The 20,138-nt window shown below is 37.0% G+C and overlaps 1 protein-coding gene across 1 annotated transcript; it reads right to left on the bottom strand.

The window, feature by feature from the left end:
* Positions 1 to 15,634: 15,634 nt before the first annotated feature.
* LOC126765578 (tigger transposable element-derived protein 6-like) lies at positions 15,635 to 16,581 on the bottom strand. Its single transcript, XM_050483187.1, has 3 exons — positions 16,210 to 16,581; positions 15,915 to 16,115; positions 15,635 to 15,640 (listed from the first exon to the last, which is right to left on the bottom strand). Exons 1-3 carry the CDS (start codon positions 16,579 to 16,581, stop codon positions 15,635 to 15,637), a joined length of 579 nt encoding a protein of 192 aa, XP_050339144.1.
* Positions 16,582 to 20,138: the final 3,557 nt, after the last annotated feature.

Consider the following 20,138-nt stretch of genomic DNA (forward strand, 5'->3'; position numbering starts at 1 on the left):
CGGCATCATATATGTATGTATATGAAATATTGCTGAGAAGAGTTTTCGAGTGTTATTTTCCCGTAAATACAAGTAAAGACGTCCAATTGTTTCAACGGTTTCAAGAGAATTGGGAAAATATTGATAAAAACAATTTTAAAGACTTGCTACAAAACAATTAATTAAAATTACGTTTACGTTACGTTACGAATGATAACGTAGATACTTTTTTAAATTTTTGTAAGCAAGAGATGAAAAAGAAAATTGTTAGAGATGACTATAGGGAATCATTGGAATTGACGTCTATATGTCAAGGAGCAAATAACGGCATAAAATTTCGTGTACCAGGTCCCACTCATCATGCGCGGTGGATGTCTAAGGCATTATATTGCTTAAAGATCTATTTATTTCGGAAACAGTTCAAACTAACGGACTATGAAGAGAATTCGTTAGCAAGTATATGCGCATTTATTATAAGATTCTACGTTAAGCTTTGGTTTAACTGCACCAATCCGTCTAAAGCACCTCTTCAAGATTTATCTTTTATTAAAGAAATTCACGAGTATAGAAATGTTAATAAAAAAATCTCTGAAATTGCAATAAAAAAATTTTGTAAACACCTTTGGTACCTGTCTGAAGAATGTATTGCATTGGCATTATTCGACGATGACGTTTCTTATGGCATGAAACAAAATATTGCGGAAAAAATTATAAACCTCGACAACTGCGACAAGGAAACGGAAAATTTAAAGAGGGTACACGTAAGATCCAGTGAAATCAATGGATTTATAAGAAAAGAACTACATGATTTTGTAACAGCAAATAAAATTGATTTTTTTGGACGGTTCGGGATTTCACCTCAATTTCTGCAGGTAGATCCACTTTATTGGAGGGATACAGAAACCTATCATAAAGCTAAGGATATTGTTATAAATATAAAAGTGGTTAACGACACAGCAGAACGTGGAGTAAAACTTATGGAAGAATATAATAGAATACTAACAAATGACGATTAAGAAAAACAATATTTATTACAAGTTGTAACTGATTATAAAAAACAATTTGATTCACATAATAAATCATCTTTAATTAGATCATAAGAAATAATATTACATTTTTTTATTATTACAAGTTAAATTACCTTTCGCACATAACAAATGAAATAGGGTAGACTAAATTTAAAAAAATGTAAAAATTCGTAATTTTTCAGGATTTCAAGCTCTTTGCGCAACCTCTAAATCTTTTTTGATTGACCTAAAACTTTGTATATAGCGTAAATATGTATGTTTGTGTGTGAGCTTGCATACATATGGACGCAGTAAAAATATTTCAGAATTACAAAATATTTTTTACATTCCTTGACAAATACAGTCAATCCCGGTTATGTGCCACAATCAAAGATACAGATTGAAAATTCTCAAGCGTTTTTGAGAAATAAAATTGATTTAAAATTGTTTTGGGATGCGTGTTTGTTTAATATACTTTGTTTTTAAAGTATATTTACTTAGCACAATTTAACCAATTGCCTGTACCGAACACTTGAACTTACGGAAATTGCGTCGGCGAAAAAAGCGGAAAAAAGAGAAACGCGTGCGAATTCTATGGTAGTCTAATAACAATCACTTCTTTATTCCATTTCATCTAGTTGCTTAGCCTAAATCTTAAAACTAACGGCTTGGAGGATGGAGTCATGTGTAGAAGTTCACGCAAGTGAGGAAAGTTCTCTGATCGCCATTCACTTGGGAGTGGCCAGAAACGATTCTTTTACACATGGCTCAAGCAGCTCACTACTTCCGGTCTTTGACCAAGTATCCTCTGGGTAGCCTAAGAACATCCGTTCGAAGGCGAGCTAAAGTGAGAAGGCGAAACATTCCCTACAAGGGTTGTGCGCTGGGCTTGGGACCCGCCACGTAAAAAAACAATACCAATGAAAACGTTAAAACAGCCTCGGATGAGAGACCCCCCTTTTGATGACGACCATGGCAAACGGAATAAGGACTACGATTTAAGGGCATGCACCTGGAATGTCCGGACCCTTAATTGGGAAGGTGCCGCTGCCCAGCTGGTTGATGTCCTCGCAAAAATAAAGGCTGACATCACCGCCGTCCAAGAAATGCGATGGACGGGACAAGGACAGAGACGAGTAGGTCCTTGTGACATTTACTGCAGTGGCCATATAAAGGAGCGCAAGTTTGGTGTTGGATTCGTGGTGGGAGAGAGACTCCGTCGCCGAGTACTATCATTCACTCCGGTGAATGAACGTCTAGCCACAATCCGCATCAAAGCGAGGTTCTTCAACATATCGCTGATTTGCGCCCACGCCCCGACGGAAGAGAAGGATGATGTGACCAAAGATGCCTTCTATGAGCGCTTGGAGCGCGCTTATGAGAGCTGCCCCCGCCACGATGTCAAAATCGTGCTTGGCGACTTTAACGCCAGGGTGGGCAAAGAAGGTATATTTGGCACTACGGTCGGTAAATTCAGCCTCCACGACGAAACATCCCCAAATGGGTTGAGGCTGATTGACTTCGCCGGGGCCCGAAATATGGTTATCTGTAGTACTAGATTCCAGCACAAGAAGATTCATCAAGCTACCTGGCTGTCTCCGGGTCGAAAAACTACCAACCAGATCGATCATGTTGTGATAGATGGAAGACACGTCTCCAGTGTTTTAGATGTGCGTGCGCTCCGAGGTCCTAACATCGACTCGGACCACTATCTTGTTGCAGCTAAGATTCGCACTCGTCTCTGTGCAGCAAAAAACGCACGCCAACAAACACAAGGAAGGTTCGACGTCGAAAAGCTGCAATCACAACAGACAGCCGAACGATTCTCTACTCGGCTTGCACTCCTGCTCTCTGAGAGCACTCGTCAACAACTCGGTATAAGGGAACTGTGGGACGGCATTTCAAACTCCTTACGTACAGCTGCAACCGAAACCATTGGTTTTCGGAAAGTGCAAAAGAACAGCTGGTACGACGAAGAGTGCCGTGTCGCAGCGGAGAGAAAACAGGCTGCCTACCTCGCAACGTTACGATCGACCACTACACGTGCGGGATGGGATAGATACCGAGAGTTGAAGAGGGAAGCGAGACGCATTTGCAGACAGAAGAAGAAAGAGGCCGAAATGCGTGAGTACGAAGAGCTTGATAAGCTGGCCGACAGGGGTAATGCTCGAAAATTCTACGAAAAAATGCGGCGGCTTACAGAAGGTTTCAAGACCGGAGCATACTCTTGTAGGACCCCCAAAGGTGATCTAGTCACTGATGCCCAGAGCATAGTTAAATTATGGAGGGAACACTTCTCCAGACTGCTGAATGGCAGTGAACGCACAACACCAGGAGAAGGAGAACCCGATTCCCCAATCGATGACGATGGAGCAGACGTTCCATTACCCGACCATGAAGAAGTTCGAATAGCAATTGCCCGCCTCAAGAACAACAAAGCGGCAGGGGCCGACGGACTACCGGCCGAGCTATTCAAACACGGCGGCGAAGAACTAATAGGGAGCATGCATCAGCTTCTTTGTAAAATATGGTCGGACGAGAGCATGCCCAACGATTGGAATGTAAGTGTGCTATGCCCAATCCATAAAAAAGGAGACCCCACAATCTGCGCCAACTACCGTGGGATTAGCCTCCTCAACATCGCATATAAGGTTCTATCGAGCGTATTGTGTGAAAGATTAAAGCCCACCGTCAACAAACTGATTGGACCTTATCAGTGTGGCTTCAGACCTGGAAAATCAACCACCGACCAGATATTCACCATGCGCCAAATCTTGGAAAAGACCCGTGAAAGGAGAATCGACACACACCACCTCTTCGTCGATTTCAAAGCTGCTTTCGACAGCACGAAAAGGAGCTGCCTTTATGCCGCGATGTCTGAATTTGGTATCCCCGCAAAACTAATACGGCTGTGTAAACTGACGTTGAACAAAAAGAAAGCTCCGTCAGGATCGGGAAGGACCTCTCCGAGCCGTTCGATACCAAACGAGGTTTCAGACAAGGCGACTCCCTATCGTGCGACTTCTTCAACCTGCTCCTGGAGAAAATAGTTCGGGCTGCAGAACTAAACAGAGAAGGTACCATCTTCTATAAGAGTGTACAGCTGTTGGCGTATGCCGACGATATTGATATCATCGACCTCAACACCCGCGCCGTTAGTTCTGCTTTCTCTAGGCTGGACAAGGAAGCACAGAAAATGGGTCTGGTAGTGAACGAGGGCAAAACGAAATATCTCCTGTCATCAAACAAACAGTCGTCGCACTCGCGACTTGGCTCTCACGTCACTGTTGACAGTCATAACTTTGAAGTTGTAGATAATTTCGTCTATTTAGGAACCAGCATTAACACCACTAATAATGTCAGCCTGGAAATCCAACGCAGGATTGCTCTTGCCAACAGGTGCTACTTCGGACTGAGTACGCAATTGAAAAGTAAAGTCCTCTCTCGAAGAACAAAAGCAAAACTCTATAAGTCGCTCATAATTCCCGTCCTGCTATATGGTGCAGAGGCTTGGGCAATGACAGCAACCGATGAGTCGACGTTACGAGTTTTCGAGAGAAAAATTCTGCGAAAGATTTATGGTCCTTTGCGCATTGGCCACGGCGAATATCGCATCCGATGGAACGATGAGCTGTACGAGATATATGACGACATTGACATAGTTCAGCGAATTAAAAGACAGCGGCTGCGCTGGCTAGGTCATGTTGTCCGGATGGATGAAAACACTCCAGCTCTGAAAGTATTCGAAGCAGTACCCGCCGGGGGAAGCAGAGGAAGAGGAAGACCTCCACTCCGTTGGAAGGACCAAGTGGAGAAGGACCTGGCTTCGCTTGGAATATCCAATTGGCGCCACGCAGCGAAAAGAAGAAACGACTGGCGCGCTGTTGTTAACTCGGCTATAATCGCGTAAGCGGTGTCTACGCCAATTAAGAAGAAGAAGAACGGCTTAAACTAGTGGTAATGTTAATATGTATTACAGAAAAAGGGGTTAATATAATAATTTTTAACTTTCGTTAACTATTGTAAAAGATTACGTTGAGGTAAGTAAGGTGAGTAATATATTAGTATTACAAATGGATTATTAAGGTAAGTTTACAATAATATAATTCAATATTTTATAATTTTTCTAATTCAATTTACTTAATTTTAGTTTTAGGTTTGAATATATATTTTGTCGATTGACGCAACACAGATTTTTGTGGTTTGTTAAAAAAAAATATAATATGGCACATAAGCGAGTGCGGATACTTAATCGACTGGTACTTAAAACAATAATTCCTATGTATTTTAAAAACAAACCGTGAGATGCAGCAAGGTATAAGCAGTTAAGAGGTATGATTTTCATTTAAGCGGAGCCCTATTTAACCAGGATTCATTTAAATCAGAGGAATATTGAATATTTTCTTTGATACATTTCTTGACTTGAAAATCGACAAATAAACTATATTGCCAAATTTATTCTAATATATTTAAATACTTATATTTGCGGGGTTGTCACCTTTTCCTTCTCATACAAATATCAGAAATTATTAATTTTATGATTTTTAGCTTTTGCCATCGTCGCGAAAAGACGCTTATGGGCAAAGACTTGTTCGGGACGATGTGATGGTGTTTGTTTTTATGAATGAAGCAAGTTTGCCTGTTGAAAGTGCGCTTGCGTTCATGAATGAAAATATTGTTGTGGTGTGTTTTTCTACAAATTTGGTCATCGGCTATTTGGCTGCCATGTCTATCGGTTTGTGATGCCGCTGATGCTATTTGAAACCATTGTTGTTTTTGTGGAACAATATTTGTACGTTTTGCGGGTGACATATCTACATGTGAACGCATATACATAAGTATGTATGTTGTGTATGCATTATTTGTGTGGGGATGTTATACGCACATATTTATGTACATGTGTACTAGGGTGTGCCATTTTGAGGCAACTTTTTTTTTCAACTGAAAGACAGGCTCAAAACTTTCGAAATGTGTAAAAAAAAAGTCACTCAAAAGATGAGCTCTTAATATTAATATTAAGAGGTGCCTCTTTCAAATTTTCTGTTTTCCATATAAATGACATGGAAAAAAAATCTTTTTTTTTTGTGGTGGTTATTCTGCGGAGGTTATTATATGTGCACGCGATGGTTTTTCGGTTAAAACTCCAATAATGTAATCCAAGGTGTGAAAAAATTGTCAAAAAAAAAATCCTTTATACCCAAGACACACATGTAGTATAATATAGAACCTATATGTGTGTCATCAGTATTTCACATTTTTGTTCCAAAGCAAATAGAGTTCCGTACTACAATAGCATACTACATACCATTGAAATTCAGTGGTGTTCTGCAATGTACTATGATGGATCGCATTGAACACACCCAAAGCTTTAAAGCTCATTCTGTCAAAATCATACGTTTTCGCTGCCAGCTGACAAAATAAAAAATAAATAAATTTATCAGTTGTGGTGGTAAGACAAAAAATATGGAGAAAGTCCAAAAAAAATATATTGGGAATGCCGCAATAAGAAATATAATTCAAGTGTGGGCACAATTTAATTCCCAGCTGCGTGGAGTTCACAAAAATAGCCACATTTACTCGGCAATGAGCACGCAACTTGTAAATAACACAGTGTTTTCCTAGCGCCAGCCGAGCTGCGAAATCGAATTAATAATTTAACAAAGAAGTACAGGTTTGTAAATAATTATACAATAATAATAAGTATGTGCTAATTTAAACATATCAGACAGGAACGGAAGGCTGTGGGCCGAAGCGGAGGAGCTCCGTCTAATTGGGAATTCTACGACGACATACACAAAATAATTGGCAGCTATAAACCAAATCAAAATCAAATTTTAATATTACAATTTCAATGTACATATGTATTATACATCTTTTATTCCACAGTTTCGGATCCATTAGACACATCGATGGCGGCATCTTCATTGGCAAATGAAAGTGGACCTGAAGAAGCATCATCAACTTCATCGGCTGCAATAAAGGGAAAGAGGAATAGTGATGAAGATTATCTCGAACTGGCTAAAAAAGAGCAAAAGATGATGGAAGCTTATTTCAATAAATCTTTGGAAAATGAGGAAAAGGCCCTCAAATTGATGGAGCAAACCAACGCCGTTCTTATGGCTATGTTAAATAAACATATGTAAATAAAAAAAAGGTGCGTGGAGTCCCTACGCGCGGAAGAAGTTATACTTCTTAGTGATATTCAGAAATGCATATCATTTTGTATGAAAAAAAACTAGAACATTTAAATTCATTATGCACATTTACATTTACTCTTCGAATTGGGTTGTCATATCATAATTTGTATATCTTATATCATGGTGTTTAGTCCATTTCTTGTATTCATTGTTGGCGTTGCATTTGCATTGCGCACAAAACTGGGCCAAAGTAAAATGAATTTTCTTTTTATTTTTCTTTGCAGTTTTTCAATAAATTTAAATAAGTTTCTTATTTACATGTATTTTCATTTATATTTAATTATCAATAAATTTTTTTTTAAATTATTTGCCCTAGTTGTCCATTTTATTTTCTCATGCATTTCAGTCGAATTTTGTATAGAAATTTGACCGGCGTAGAAGTAAAATGCGAAACAATCATACATACAGAGAACGTATATCATAGAGAAGGTTCACGATGTCGAACTTTTAGGGATATTTCAATTTGGGATATTTACTGTTTTGGATGAGTGCATTTCACCACAGAAAATTATTAGCGCATTTCACCACTTAACATCAGGGGACACGAAAATAGCAGAATTGAGCATTTTCAGTGTTAAATGAGAAAAATAATCATAATTCCAATGTTAAGGAATGTACGCTTACAGATTCCCTTTTTTACTATGCGCAAACGATGCTGCATATAATTTATAGATCGGTATACATATGTATGTACATATATTTGTTATGAAAGCACATAAGTATGTACATACGTAAGTATGTATGTATATATTTTAAGATTGAGCTATTTTATGAAGAATTCCATAAAATCTTTGCAAATACATATATAATTCAATAAGATTTGTATTACTACCTAAATATGCATTTTATATAGGTTTGGTACGACATACATACATACATATGTATATTTATATACTTAATAAATATTTGCTTTGGTCATTAAACTTTTCGATATCACGTTAAAAGACCAAGCGGTCGCACATTTGTCCATATACTATTATGTGTGCATGTAGACAAATATAAAAGAACCATACGCATAATGTTTGTCAATTTGCCTACATGCAACAAATGTATGTAAATATGTACATTCAATGCTTTATGCGAAATTTCCGTTGACGCGGACAACCAATGGCGAAGCTCATATTTTCTGCTTTCATGTCAAAGAGTCAGTGTGTCGAAAGAATGACGCGACGACAAAGCTTCACAACATTGTGTTGTTGGTAGAAAATCCGAGCTGTGCCGAAAACACAAACGAACGATCGCCAATTGCCACTGCTTCCCTCGCCACTGTACCAGCTTCGCTTACAAACCAACGTAGATATGTATGTTTGTGTGTGAGCTTGCATACATGTCGACTCAGATTTTTGCAAGCCGCGTAACAATATTTTGTACATTCCTTGCCAAATACAGTTGTTGTTATTTATCCTTCACAAAATATATTTTAAACACAAGCTTTATATCTTCTTTTATAATTTTTATACTCTCGCAACAAAGTTGCTAAGGAGAGTATTATAGTTTTGTTCACCTAACGGTTGTTTGTAAGTCCTAAAACTAAAAGAGTCAGATATAGGGTTATATATACCAAAGTGATCAGGGTGACGAGTAGAGTTGAAATCCGGATGTCTGTCTGTCCGTCCGTCCGTCTGTCCGTCCGTCTGTCCGTCTGTCCGTCCGTCCGTGCAAGCTGTAACTTGAGTAAAAATTGAGATATCTTGATGAAACTTGGTACACGTATTTCTTGGCTCCATAAGAAGGTTAAGTTCGAAGATGGGCAAAATCGGCCAACTGCCACGCCCACAAAATGGCGGAAACCGAAAACCTATAAAGTGTCATAACTAAGCCATAAATAAAGATATTAAAGTAAAATTTGGCACAAAGGATCGCATTAGGGAGGGGCATATTTGGACGTAATTTTTTTTTGAAAAGTGGGCGTGGCCCCGCCCCCTACTAAGTTTTTTGTACATATCTCGGAAACTACTATAGCTATGTCAACCAAACTCTACAGAGTCGTTTTCTTCAGGCATTTCCATATACAGTTTAAAAATGGAAGAAATCGGATAATAACCACGCCCACCTCCCATACAAAGGTTATGTTCAAAATCACTAAAAGTGCGTTAACGGACTAACAAAAAACGTCAGAAACACAAAATTTTACGGAAGAAATTGCAGAAGGAAGCTGCACCCAGGCGTTTTTTAAAAATTGAAAAATGGGCGTGGCCTCGCCCACTTATGGACCAAAAACCATATCTCAGGAACTACTAAACCGATGATTTCAATGAAATTCGGTATATAATATTTTCTTAACACCCTGATGACATGTACGAAATATGGGTGAAATCGGTTCACAACCACGCCTTCTTCCAATATAACGCTATTTTGAATTCCATCTGATGCCTTTTCTGTATAATACGAGTACATACATTAGGAACCAATGATGATAGCGGAATAAAACTTTACAAAAATACGGTATTTGAAAAATATGTAAATGACGTATAATGAAATCTCGATTATCACTTTATCATGCGAGAGTATAAAATGTTCGGTGACACCCGAACTTAGCCCTTCCTTACTTGTTTTATATCTGATTACACAGCAGCACCAGCACCACAACTTCACTTATACAGCACAGGAAAGGAAAAGGGAAGAAACAAAACAGTTTTACCGCAGTACACTTATTCAAGCATTTAAGTATTGCTTGAATAAGTGTTGGTCAATGTTGTTTTGAAGACAGGAATAGGGGTATTCCAACACGCCCCCTCAAAAACAACATATTTAAACTTAATAAAACATATTCATTAATTACATACTCATTATTATAAAATTATTCTAATGTGGGTGGTGTGCATTCTGGGAGTTATTCAGTGATCCAGCATTTGCTGCAAGGATTCGGGGAAACCCAGATAAAACCCGATCAGATCACTCTTACAAATATAGTTTGACAAACAAATTGATTCAAATTATTCAAAAAACTTAACATATTAAAATTAACAAAATTCTTCAATGAATTTACTTAGTAATCTTAAAGTTTACAGTATCGGCAAACAATTCATCAGTTATCTTTCACTAGTCCCAATTCTTTCCGCAACTCTTCAAATCGTGAGGTCGGCAATGGCTTCGTAAATATGTCCGCAAGCTGGTTTTCTGTGGAAATATACTCAAGACAAATGGTATTACATTCGATCTGCTCTCGTGTAAAATGATATTTTATATCTATGTGTTTAGCCCGTTTATGACATGAGGGGTTATTTGCTATGCTTATGCAGCCGTGATTATCTTCGTAGATTTTGATTGGGGTTTTCAGATTAATATTAACACTGCTAAGAGATTTTAGCCATAGCGCTTCTCTCACGGCTTCAAATAGGGCCATATACTCTGCTTCAGTTGACGAGGCTGCTACTGAGTTCTGCCTCTTTGTGTTCCAACATATTAGGTTTGAGTCAAACATTTTAAATAAATACCCTATGGTACACGAAACCAATTATTGTTTATTGTATTTTTAAATGCTGTATTTCTTTTGAAAACAAGTTTCATATCTATGCTACCCTTTAAATACCTCAGAACTCTCTTTAAGCACTGCCATAATTCGGAATTATTTTTACTACTATATCTACTCAAGATATTAACTGCAGTAGTTAAATCTGGACGTGTACACAACATTATGTACATTAAACATCCTATGAGGTTACGACATGGGGCATTACAGTTTTCATCAGAATTAAGTTCATCATAATTTAGTTTGCTTGGTAAGGGTGTACTAACTGCGTTGCAATTATCCATGTTGAATTTATTCAAAAATCTTTTAACATAAGCAGCCTGACTTAAATGAATTTCATTTTCATACACTTCTATTCTTATTCCAATAAATTGTCCTATTTCTTTAAGGTCTGTCATTCTAAATTTTTCCATTAGATACCTTTTAAAATTATTCATTGTTTCCATATTTCCCGTAGCTATTACTACATCATCAACATACAACAGCACATAAATATTTTCTTTGATATTTCCTTTATCAAGAATATATATATAGCGATCTACTGAAGAGTTAACGAACTTACAGTCTTTCAATGCTTGCTCAAATACTTCAAACCAGCATCTAGCGGCTTGTTTGAGTCCGTAAATTGCCTTATTCAATTTACACACATTGTCATCATTGCTTGGTACACCTTGAGGAAGTTTCATATAAATTTCCTTTTTCAATGTGCCGTTTAAGAAAGCTGTTTTTACATCCATTTGATGAACTTATAAGCTGTACTGTACTGCTAAAGATAATATAAATCGAAAGCTTGAAATTCTAGCTACTGGGGCAAAAGTCTCTTCATAATCGACTTGATACTTTTGGGTAAATCCTCGTGCAACTAGTCTTGCTTTATATCTAATTGGATCTCCTAGTTCGTTATATTTAATGGAAAATACCCACTTGCTATCAACAATGTTTTTATTCTCAGGCCTTTTTGAAACTGTCCAGGTATTATTTAACTTATGGTCATTCAATTCTGTATTTATGGCTTGCTCCCAAGAGGATTTGTCCTTCCTATACTGAATTTCATCAAATGTATTTGGGACATCGTTAAAAACAGTGTGCGCATTTAAAACAAATTTATTTAAATTATTATCATCTTCATTACATGATATCTGGGGCTTAGTTTTCAATCTCTCACTTCTTCTACTCATTATTTCAGAGTTATCGGTTGCAATTGGATTCTCAGCAGTTTCAATATTTTCTACAAGTTCAGCTGTTTCACTTTCCCTACTCTCATTGGGGTTGGTTGTTCCCTTACTTTCATTCAGGGAATCAACTCGCTTTCTTTTCTTACTTTCATTCAGAAAATTTTCATTAGTTTCCTTACTATCGTTCAGGAATTGTGTGTTGTCGCATTTGGAGAACTCTGTCTCTTTAATTTCCTTACTTTCATTCGGGAAATTTTCATTTACACTTTCCTTACTGTCTTTCAGGAATGCTGTTTCAAATTTAACAGCTCTAGAATTAACCATATTGGTTTCATCTACAACAACATCTCTTGCAACAATAAATTTGTTATTAACAGCATCCCACAATCTAAAACCATTTGGTTCATAGCCCACAAAAATGGTTTTGAATGATTCAAATGTTTAAGATTAGGCTTTTTATTGTGCCACATCTCATACGGAGTCACCGTACTATCAACAATTGCTCTGCTTGAAATTCTGTTAATTAAGTTGCAGTTAATACTGCTTCACCCCAAAAACTTTTGTTTAGTTGTGCACCACTAACCATGGCACGAGCTTTTTCTGTAATCGTTCGGATCATTCTTTCCGAAACGCCATTTAACTGTGGGGTATGCGGCACTGTTAAGTGATAGGAAATTCCCTTCCTAACACAAAACTGTCGCATCTCATTTGATAGGTATTCTCTACCATTATCAATATACAAATTAACAATTTTTAAGTTAAAATGCGCTTCACTCTTCGCCACAAAATCTTGAAACATGTTAAATACATCTGATTTATTTCTCATAAGATAAATTACACAATAGTGAGTAAACTGATCAACAAAGATCACGAAATAATTTTTATCATTTAGGGTAACTGGAGATATGGGACCACAGACATCTGAGTGAACTACAAATAGGGGCCTTTTTATATGGGTCTTATCCTTAAACTGTTTAAACGGTAATATAGCCTGTTTTCCATTTAGACGTGGTTCACAAATTTCTCCTTATATCTAGTTCTAAATTCTTTAAAAGGTTAGTGTCACTAAACATATTCTTTTGCTTTATTTCCAATAATTTGCCATTACTTATATGGCCAAACCTCTCATGCCATAACCGAAAATTACTTTTAAGTTTCGCATCTATGCTATATGCTTGAAACGTAACAATAGGTATATTATTTAACATACCTGTATTTTCAACAATCGTCAATCCATTTTTAGAGATGGATACACCTTCCTTGTCAAATTGTATTGACATGCCTGCCTCCTGCAGACGCTTCACCGAAATTAAGTTTCCTACAGCCTGCTTTGAAAATAGCACGTCCTCCAGCGTGATGTCGTATTCATTGCGCAATCGCACAATGCCACGCTTTGTTGCATAGATGTATTCGCCTTGCTTGGCAACTGCAATCTTCAGTGGCGGCACCAACTCCACAGCGTCAATATAAAGTAGCTCATCATTTATTAAATGGTCACTTGCTCCCGAATCAAGGATAAAATCACACTTATCCATTGATTTGGTACTTTTCACTTTTACCATAAATGCGAAGCCCTGTGATGTTGCGGTGCTTGCTTGTGGTGTGGTGCTGGTTTGTCTATTTTCTTTGTTTTTATCATTTATTATTCTTTTATAATGAAAACAATCTTTTTTAATGTGACCTTCTTTGCCACAGTGATGACATTTAACCCTACTTTTAATATTTCCCTTAAACGGTTTCTTTTGTTTATATCCCTGCCTTTTAAATGAATTATTTTTATAAGTGTTTGTTTTGTTTTTAACTACCGCATTCATAATTTTCGTGCTTGTGTCGTTACTATCATTTTATACTCTCGCAACAATGTTGCTAACGAGAGTATTATAGTTTTGTTCACATAACGGTTGTTTGTAAGTCCTAAAACTAAAAGAGTCAGATATAGGGTTATATATACCAAAGTGATCAGGGCGACGAGTAGAGTCGAAATCCGGATGTCTGTCTGTCCGTCCGTCCGTCTGTCCGTCCGTCCGTCCGTGCAAGCTGTAACTTGAGTAAAAATTGAGATATTATGATGAAACTTGGTACACGTATTCCTTGGCTCCATAAGAAGGTCAAGTTCGAAGATGGGCAAAATCGGCCAACTGCCACGCCCACAAAATGGCGGAAACCGAAAACTTATAAAGTGTCATAACTAAGCCATAAATAAAGATATTAAAGTGAAATTTGGCACAAAGGATCGCATTAGGGAGGGGCATATTTGGACGCAATTGCTTTGGAAAAGTGGGCGTGACCCCGCCCCCTACTAAGTTTTTTGTACATATCTCGGAAACTACTATAGCTATGTCAACCAAACTCTACAGAGTCGTTTTCTTCAGGCATTTCCATATACAGTTCAAAAATGGAAGAAATCGGATAATAACCACGCCCACCTCCCATACAAAGGTTATGTTCAAAATCACTAAAAAAGCGTTAATCGACTAAGAAAAAACGTCAGAAACACTAAATTTTACGGAAGAAGTGGCAGAAGGAAGCTGCACCCAGGCTTTTTTTAAAAATTGAAAATAGGCGTGGCGCCGCCCACTTATGGACCAAGAACCATATCTCAGGAGCTACTAGACCGATTTCAATGAAATTCGGTATATAATATTTTCTTAACACCCTGACGACATGTACGAAATATGGGTAAAATCGGTTCACAACCACGCCTTCTTCCAATATAAAGCTATTTGGAATTCCATCTGATGCCTTCTCTGTATAATACGAGTATAAACATTAGGAACCAATGATGATAGCAGAATAAAATTTTACAAAAATACGGCATTTAAAAAATATGTAAATGACGTATTATGAAATCTCGATTATCACTTTACCATGCGAGAGTATAAAATGTTCGGTGACACCCGAACTTAGCCCTTCCTTACTTGTTTATTTTAATCTCCTGGTCTAGAAATCTATTTCTCACAAAAGCTAACGTTAGATTATCTTCAGATAATGTCTCTATTGCTGAGATGACGCCATCGTAAGATGAAGGCAATGTAATCAGCAAATGAGAGATCTTATCCATCTCTTCAATTTTTGCTCCTGCTGCTAGTAACTCACTAATCAATTCGTCGAAAATGTTAAAATGGGACAGTAGCGACTTCTCACTCGATAGCTTGAGAGAAAGCAAACGTTTTCTAACTGCCAATTGCGACGCCAGACTCTTTCGTTCATATATAGCATCTAAATTTCTTAGAATTTCACACGCCGTTATGTCGCTTGTGGCGAAATTAAGAAAAGCATCACTTAAATATTCTATTAGCGTACTTTTCGCACAACGCTCGGCTTTCTTCCATTCCTCGTCTGCCTCATGAAGTGCACTATTATCAATCACTTTAAGAATATCCATTTCAGCCAATAGAGCCCTAATCCTAAACTTCCATATCGCGTATTTCTCGCCATCGAACGGTTTAATGTTGCGCTTTGCCTTGTCCATTGTATTTCATACACAAACACAGCCTTTCAAACTAATGCGTAGTACACGACCCGCTTCTTTGAAAAATGAATTTCACCAGAAATTGAAATACAGTAAATCCCGCTTAAGTGCCAGACCTAACGATGTCAGGTTTTTGTGGCACTTAAGCGGGAGTGGCATTTAAAAGAAACCCGCTTAAGTGCCATATGGTACTTACGAAGACTTCTTTTATGAACTTTTCTAAAAAGCTGCATAGATATATTTTTGATTAAATCAATTGATTATAATTTACAAAAATTAATAAAAAAAAGAACGAAAAAGAAAACAATTTAACAAAGAGACCTTTCTTGAGATCAAAGCTTTTAAAATTAAATTATTAATTCAAGTTTACATATGGGTAGGTACATGCATTTTATGTACTTATCTACTTATTTATATGTAATAAAGTAGTTTCGCTTCAATTTAAAAAAAGAAATCAGTAATTTTTTTCTGACGAAGATTTTGAAATTTCTTTTTGAAAAGCTTTTCTTCCAAAGTTTCAATTTCTTCGGCGTCAATATTGTTGTAATCTACAAACTTCTTAATAAGGCTAAGAGCACTTAAAGTTTCAGCAAAGGAAGGCGGGTCAGTTACGGCATCAACTGCAGATTCTTCTGATGATTCAACATCAGCCTCATTTAATACATCTTTTACTATTTCCTCATCAGTAAGAACACCAAAGCAATCAATGTCACTGTCGCACGCAACGTATTCATCAAAGTTATGTATTTCAATAGGGACATCTACTATTTCCTCGATAGGGTCGAACGAAATATCTTCTACTTGAAATCCGGCCTACAAAACGAAATTCAAGAATTTTAAATTAAATACACACCTGCAATATTTTGCTTTTCATAGTTCAAGCATAATTATTAAGAGCTAAACTTACTTTTTGAAAGCAATTTCTTATGGTATCGCTTTTAACAAGCCACCACGCCCGTTTAATAAAATTAAGGGCATCAAGTATTGAAATCGATGTTATAAATTGTTTAATTGACAAGCCGTTCTCTTTTGCAAGTATTTGTTTTCGAAAGATTATTTGTCTGAAATAAACTTTAAAGCAGTGTATAATCCCTTGGTCGAGAGGCTGCAACAGTGATGTCGTGTTTGGTGGCAAAAATGTAATCTTTACATTCTCAACATTCAAACCATCAACTTTATGGCTGGCTGCGTTGTGAACTATTAAAAACACCTTTGGCTTTTGCTTTCCCATTTCATTGTCAAATTCCTTCATTATCATTGACCACAAAGATCCAGTCATCCAAGCTTTGTTCTGGGAATAGTATGGCAGCGGCACAACTTTTCCCTTAAAACACCTCGGGTTTTTCGACTTTCCAATTGCAAAAACTTTTTTGAAGGTTCCATCTGAATTACATAAAAATAACAGAGTCAGGCGGGCCTTTTGTGCCTTACCGCCCACCGCCTTTTCTCCTTCTTTACACAACGTTCCGCTTGGAAGAGCCTTGTAAAAAAAGACCGCTTTCATCCGCATTAAATATATCGCCTGGCTCGTAGTCCTTTATTAAGGTATTTAAAACTTCATTGCGGTAGTTTTCCGCCGCCGTAGTATCAGCATCTGCTGCCTCGTCTTGAATTTTTTTAAATTTAATATTTTCACGTCGCTGCCAACGCCACATCCAACCAGCAGTTGGCTCAAAGTCGCAGCCCATTTTAAGTGCGAATTCCTTTGCCTTTTGTGCAATTTGAGCTCCACAAATTGTCGCATTCAATGATCGCATCTCATTGAACCATTTTGATAAAGCTTCCTCTACTTTATCGCATGTACCAAAATGCAATCGTTTGCGTTTTAAATTAGTTTTCGAGGCAGCCGCCTAAATTTCTTCGCGCTTCCTCCATATTCGATGGATGGTTGAAATGTCCACCTTGAACTTTTTTGCCACATCAGCCTTCGGCTTTCCTTCGTGTTCAATCAAATTTATTGCTTCCAACTTTTGTTTTATAGTCAAAGCAGTTACTATTTTGCGCGTTTTACCAGGCATTTTTCTGTATTTTTCAAACTTACAACGATGCAAATGACAGAAGCGAAAATTTTTGACACATAGATAGCGAAGATCGATTAATACAAATGCTCGATAAGAAAAGCACTTATCCGTATTGCCATATTTTAAGATTTTACAAGAATATTTTTCGATTTTATAATTTTAAATTTAAAGTGGCACTTAAGAGGGGAAAACTTAAACCAAATTTTTTAATGAAGCACGAAATTTAGTGGCCGCTAAGCGGGATTGGCGCTTAACCGAGTGGTACTTAAACGGGGAAATTTCTACACACTTTTTCGAAAAAATGTTCGAAGCAGTAAAATACAGGTACTTAAGCGGGAATGGCAGTTAAACGTGGAGGCACTTAAGCGGGATTTACTGTATGCTATTTCACAATTAAATTTAATTTTCTTAATTATTGTTTCTTAGGCGTGGACTGGGCCCATAACCTATTGTTATATATCCTTCACAAAATATATTTTAAACACAAGCTTTATATCTTCTTTTATAATTATTTAATATTCTTATTTTATATCTGATTACACAGCAGCACCAGCACCACAACTTCACTTATACAGCACAAGAAAGGAAAAGGGAAGAAACAAAACAGTGTTACTGCAGTACACTTATTCAAGCATTTAAGTATTGCTTGAATAAGTGTTGGTCAATGTTGTTTTGAAGACAGGAATAGGGGTATTCCAACAACAGTCAATCCCGGTTATGTGCCACAATCAAAGATACAGATTTTTGTGGTTTGTTAAAAAAAAATTAATATGGCACATAAGCGAGTGCGGATACTTAATCGAGTGGTACTTAAAACAATAATTTCCTTGTATATCAAACAACAACCGTGAGATGCAGCAAGATATGGGCAGTTAAGAGGGCTGATTTTCATTTAGCGGAATACTACTTAACCGGAATCCACTGTACACATAAATCAGAGGAATATTGAATATTTTCTTTGGCAAATTTCTTGACTTGAAATCGACAAATAAACTATGTTGTCAATTTTATTCTATACTTATATTTGCGGGGTTAGCGCTTTTTCCTTCTCATACAAATATCAGAAATTGTTCAATTTATGATTTTTAGCTTTTGCCATCGTTGCGAAAAGACGCTTGTCCGCAAAGGTATGCTCGGGGAAATGTAATGGAATTTGTTTTTATGAATGAAGCAAGTTTGCCTTTTGAAAGTGCGCTTGCGTTCATGAATGAAAATATTGTTGTTGTGTGATTTTCTACAAATTTGGGCATCGATTTGGCTGCCATATTGACTTGTGACGCTGCTAATGCTATTTGAAACCTTGAAAAACTGGGTAATTGTAGACTGGCTTAAGTTTTTTTGCTTTTTTAAAAGAAAATTGTTTTGCAGATGGCTTTCCAAATTTTGCAACAATCCGATTGCAATAAGGTCGTCGGTACAAAATCTTTTTAAATTTGAAACGGCAGTCAATGCGGTTTCGTTTTAGAAAATTTCATTTCTTTCTTCGGTAGTACTCTCATTATCAGTACTACATATTATCGTCAATAGTTTCTATGGTTTCGTCAATTATAACGTCTAACTCGAAGTCTGAGCTTTCGGTCCATGCATTATTATCTATTTGGACAAAGTCATCCGGATTTGAATGAATACACTCTCCAAGGGCTTTTGATAATTCAAAAATCGAAGCCAGCGTTGATAACGGCAAGTCATCTTCGGGATCGAATTCAGGAGCCAGATTTCTATTTTTGTCAAATCCTGCCTTTTGGAAGCAATTTTTTACGGTTTGCGGTTGAATATTTGCCCAGGCTTCTTTTATGAAATGTATTGCCTCTAAAACGTTTATATTTTTTTTTCGGCGAACCAGTCTCTGTGCTTACCAAAATATTTTTAACCTGAAAGTTTCGGTAGTGAATTTTAAAATTTTTAATAATTCCTTGATCCAAAGGCTGGCAAACTGAAGTGGTGTTACTAGGCAGAAATAGTATTTTAACATTTTTCAAACTTATATCTCGAGGGAGGGATGCTGCGTTGTCTAAAAACAAAAGTACTTTTCTGTTTTCCAACTCTATTTTTTTGTCGAGTTCTTTCAACCACTATGTCATCACTTCACGCGTCATCCATGCTTTCTTATTGGACTGCCAATTTACTGGAAGCTTTTTTAAATCTATTGATGCAAACGCTCTCGGTCGTGCAGCTTTCCCTATGACAAGGGGTTTTTCTTTTTCCCCTGCCATATTTGCACAAAGCATGACAGTCAACCTTTCTTTCGATAGTTTACCTCCACGGCATACTTCATTTTTAAGAGCCAATGTTTTTTTTGGCAAAGCTATGAAAAAAAGGCCTGTCTCGTCCGCATTGTAGACATCCCTAGGGATATAACCAATCAGAAATGATGGTAGTTTATCTAAAAATTGCTGCACATCTTGCATATCAACAGCAGCACTTTCACCACAATTGTATTTGAATGTTATATTATGACGGCTCCGCCATTTTTGTAGCCAACCGTTAAAAGCCACAAAATCATTAATCCCCAGCTTTCGGGCAATTTCTCTTGCCTTTTCTTGGATTATTGGTGTAGATATTGGAATGTTTTGGCTTCGTGCCTTATTGAACCAGTCTAAACACATTTCATCAACTTTTTTTTCATCGATTTTCATGAATGACCTTTTTGATTCGACATTGCTCCCAGACATCCATATTGTTCGAATTTCCTCTTTATTTTTATTAACCAGCGCAGCCTGCGTTTTTCCAATTTTGAACCTGATAACAAAAATTGGGCACATTTTCAATAACGTATTCCAACAGGAACTCAGTATGTTTATAATTATGTTGCAAA

The sequence above is a fragment of the Bactrocera neohumeralis genome, unplaced genomic scaffold (genome assembly GCF_024586455.1).
Source record: "Bactrocera neohumeralis isolate Rockhampton unplaced genomic scaffold, APGP_CSIRO_Bneo_wtdbg2-racon-allhic-juicebox.fasta_v2 cluster10, whole genome shotgun sequence".
NCBI classification, from domain to species: Eukaryota; Metazoa; Arthropoda; class Insecta; order Diptera; family Tephritidae; genus Bactrocera; species Bactrocera neohumeralis.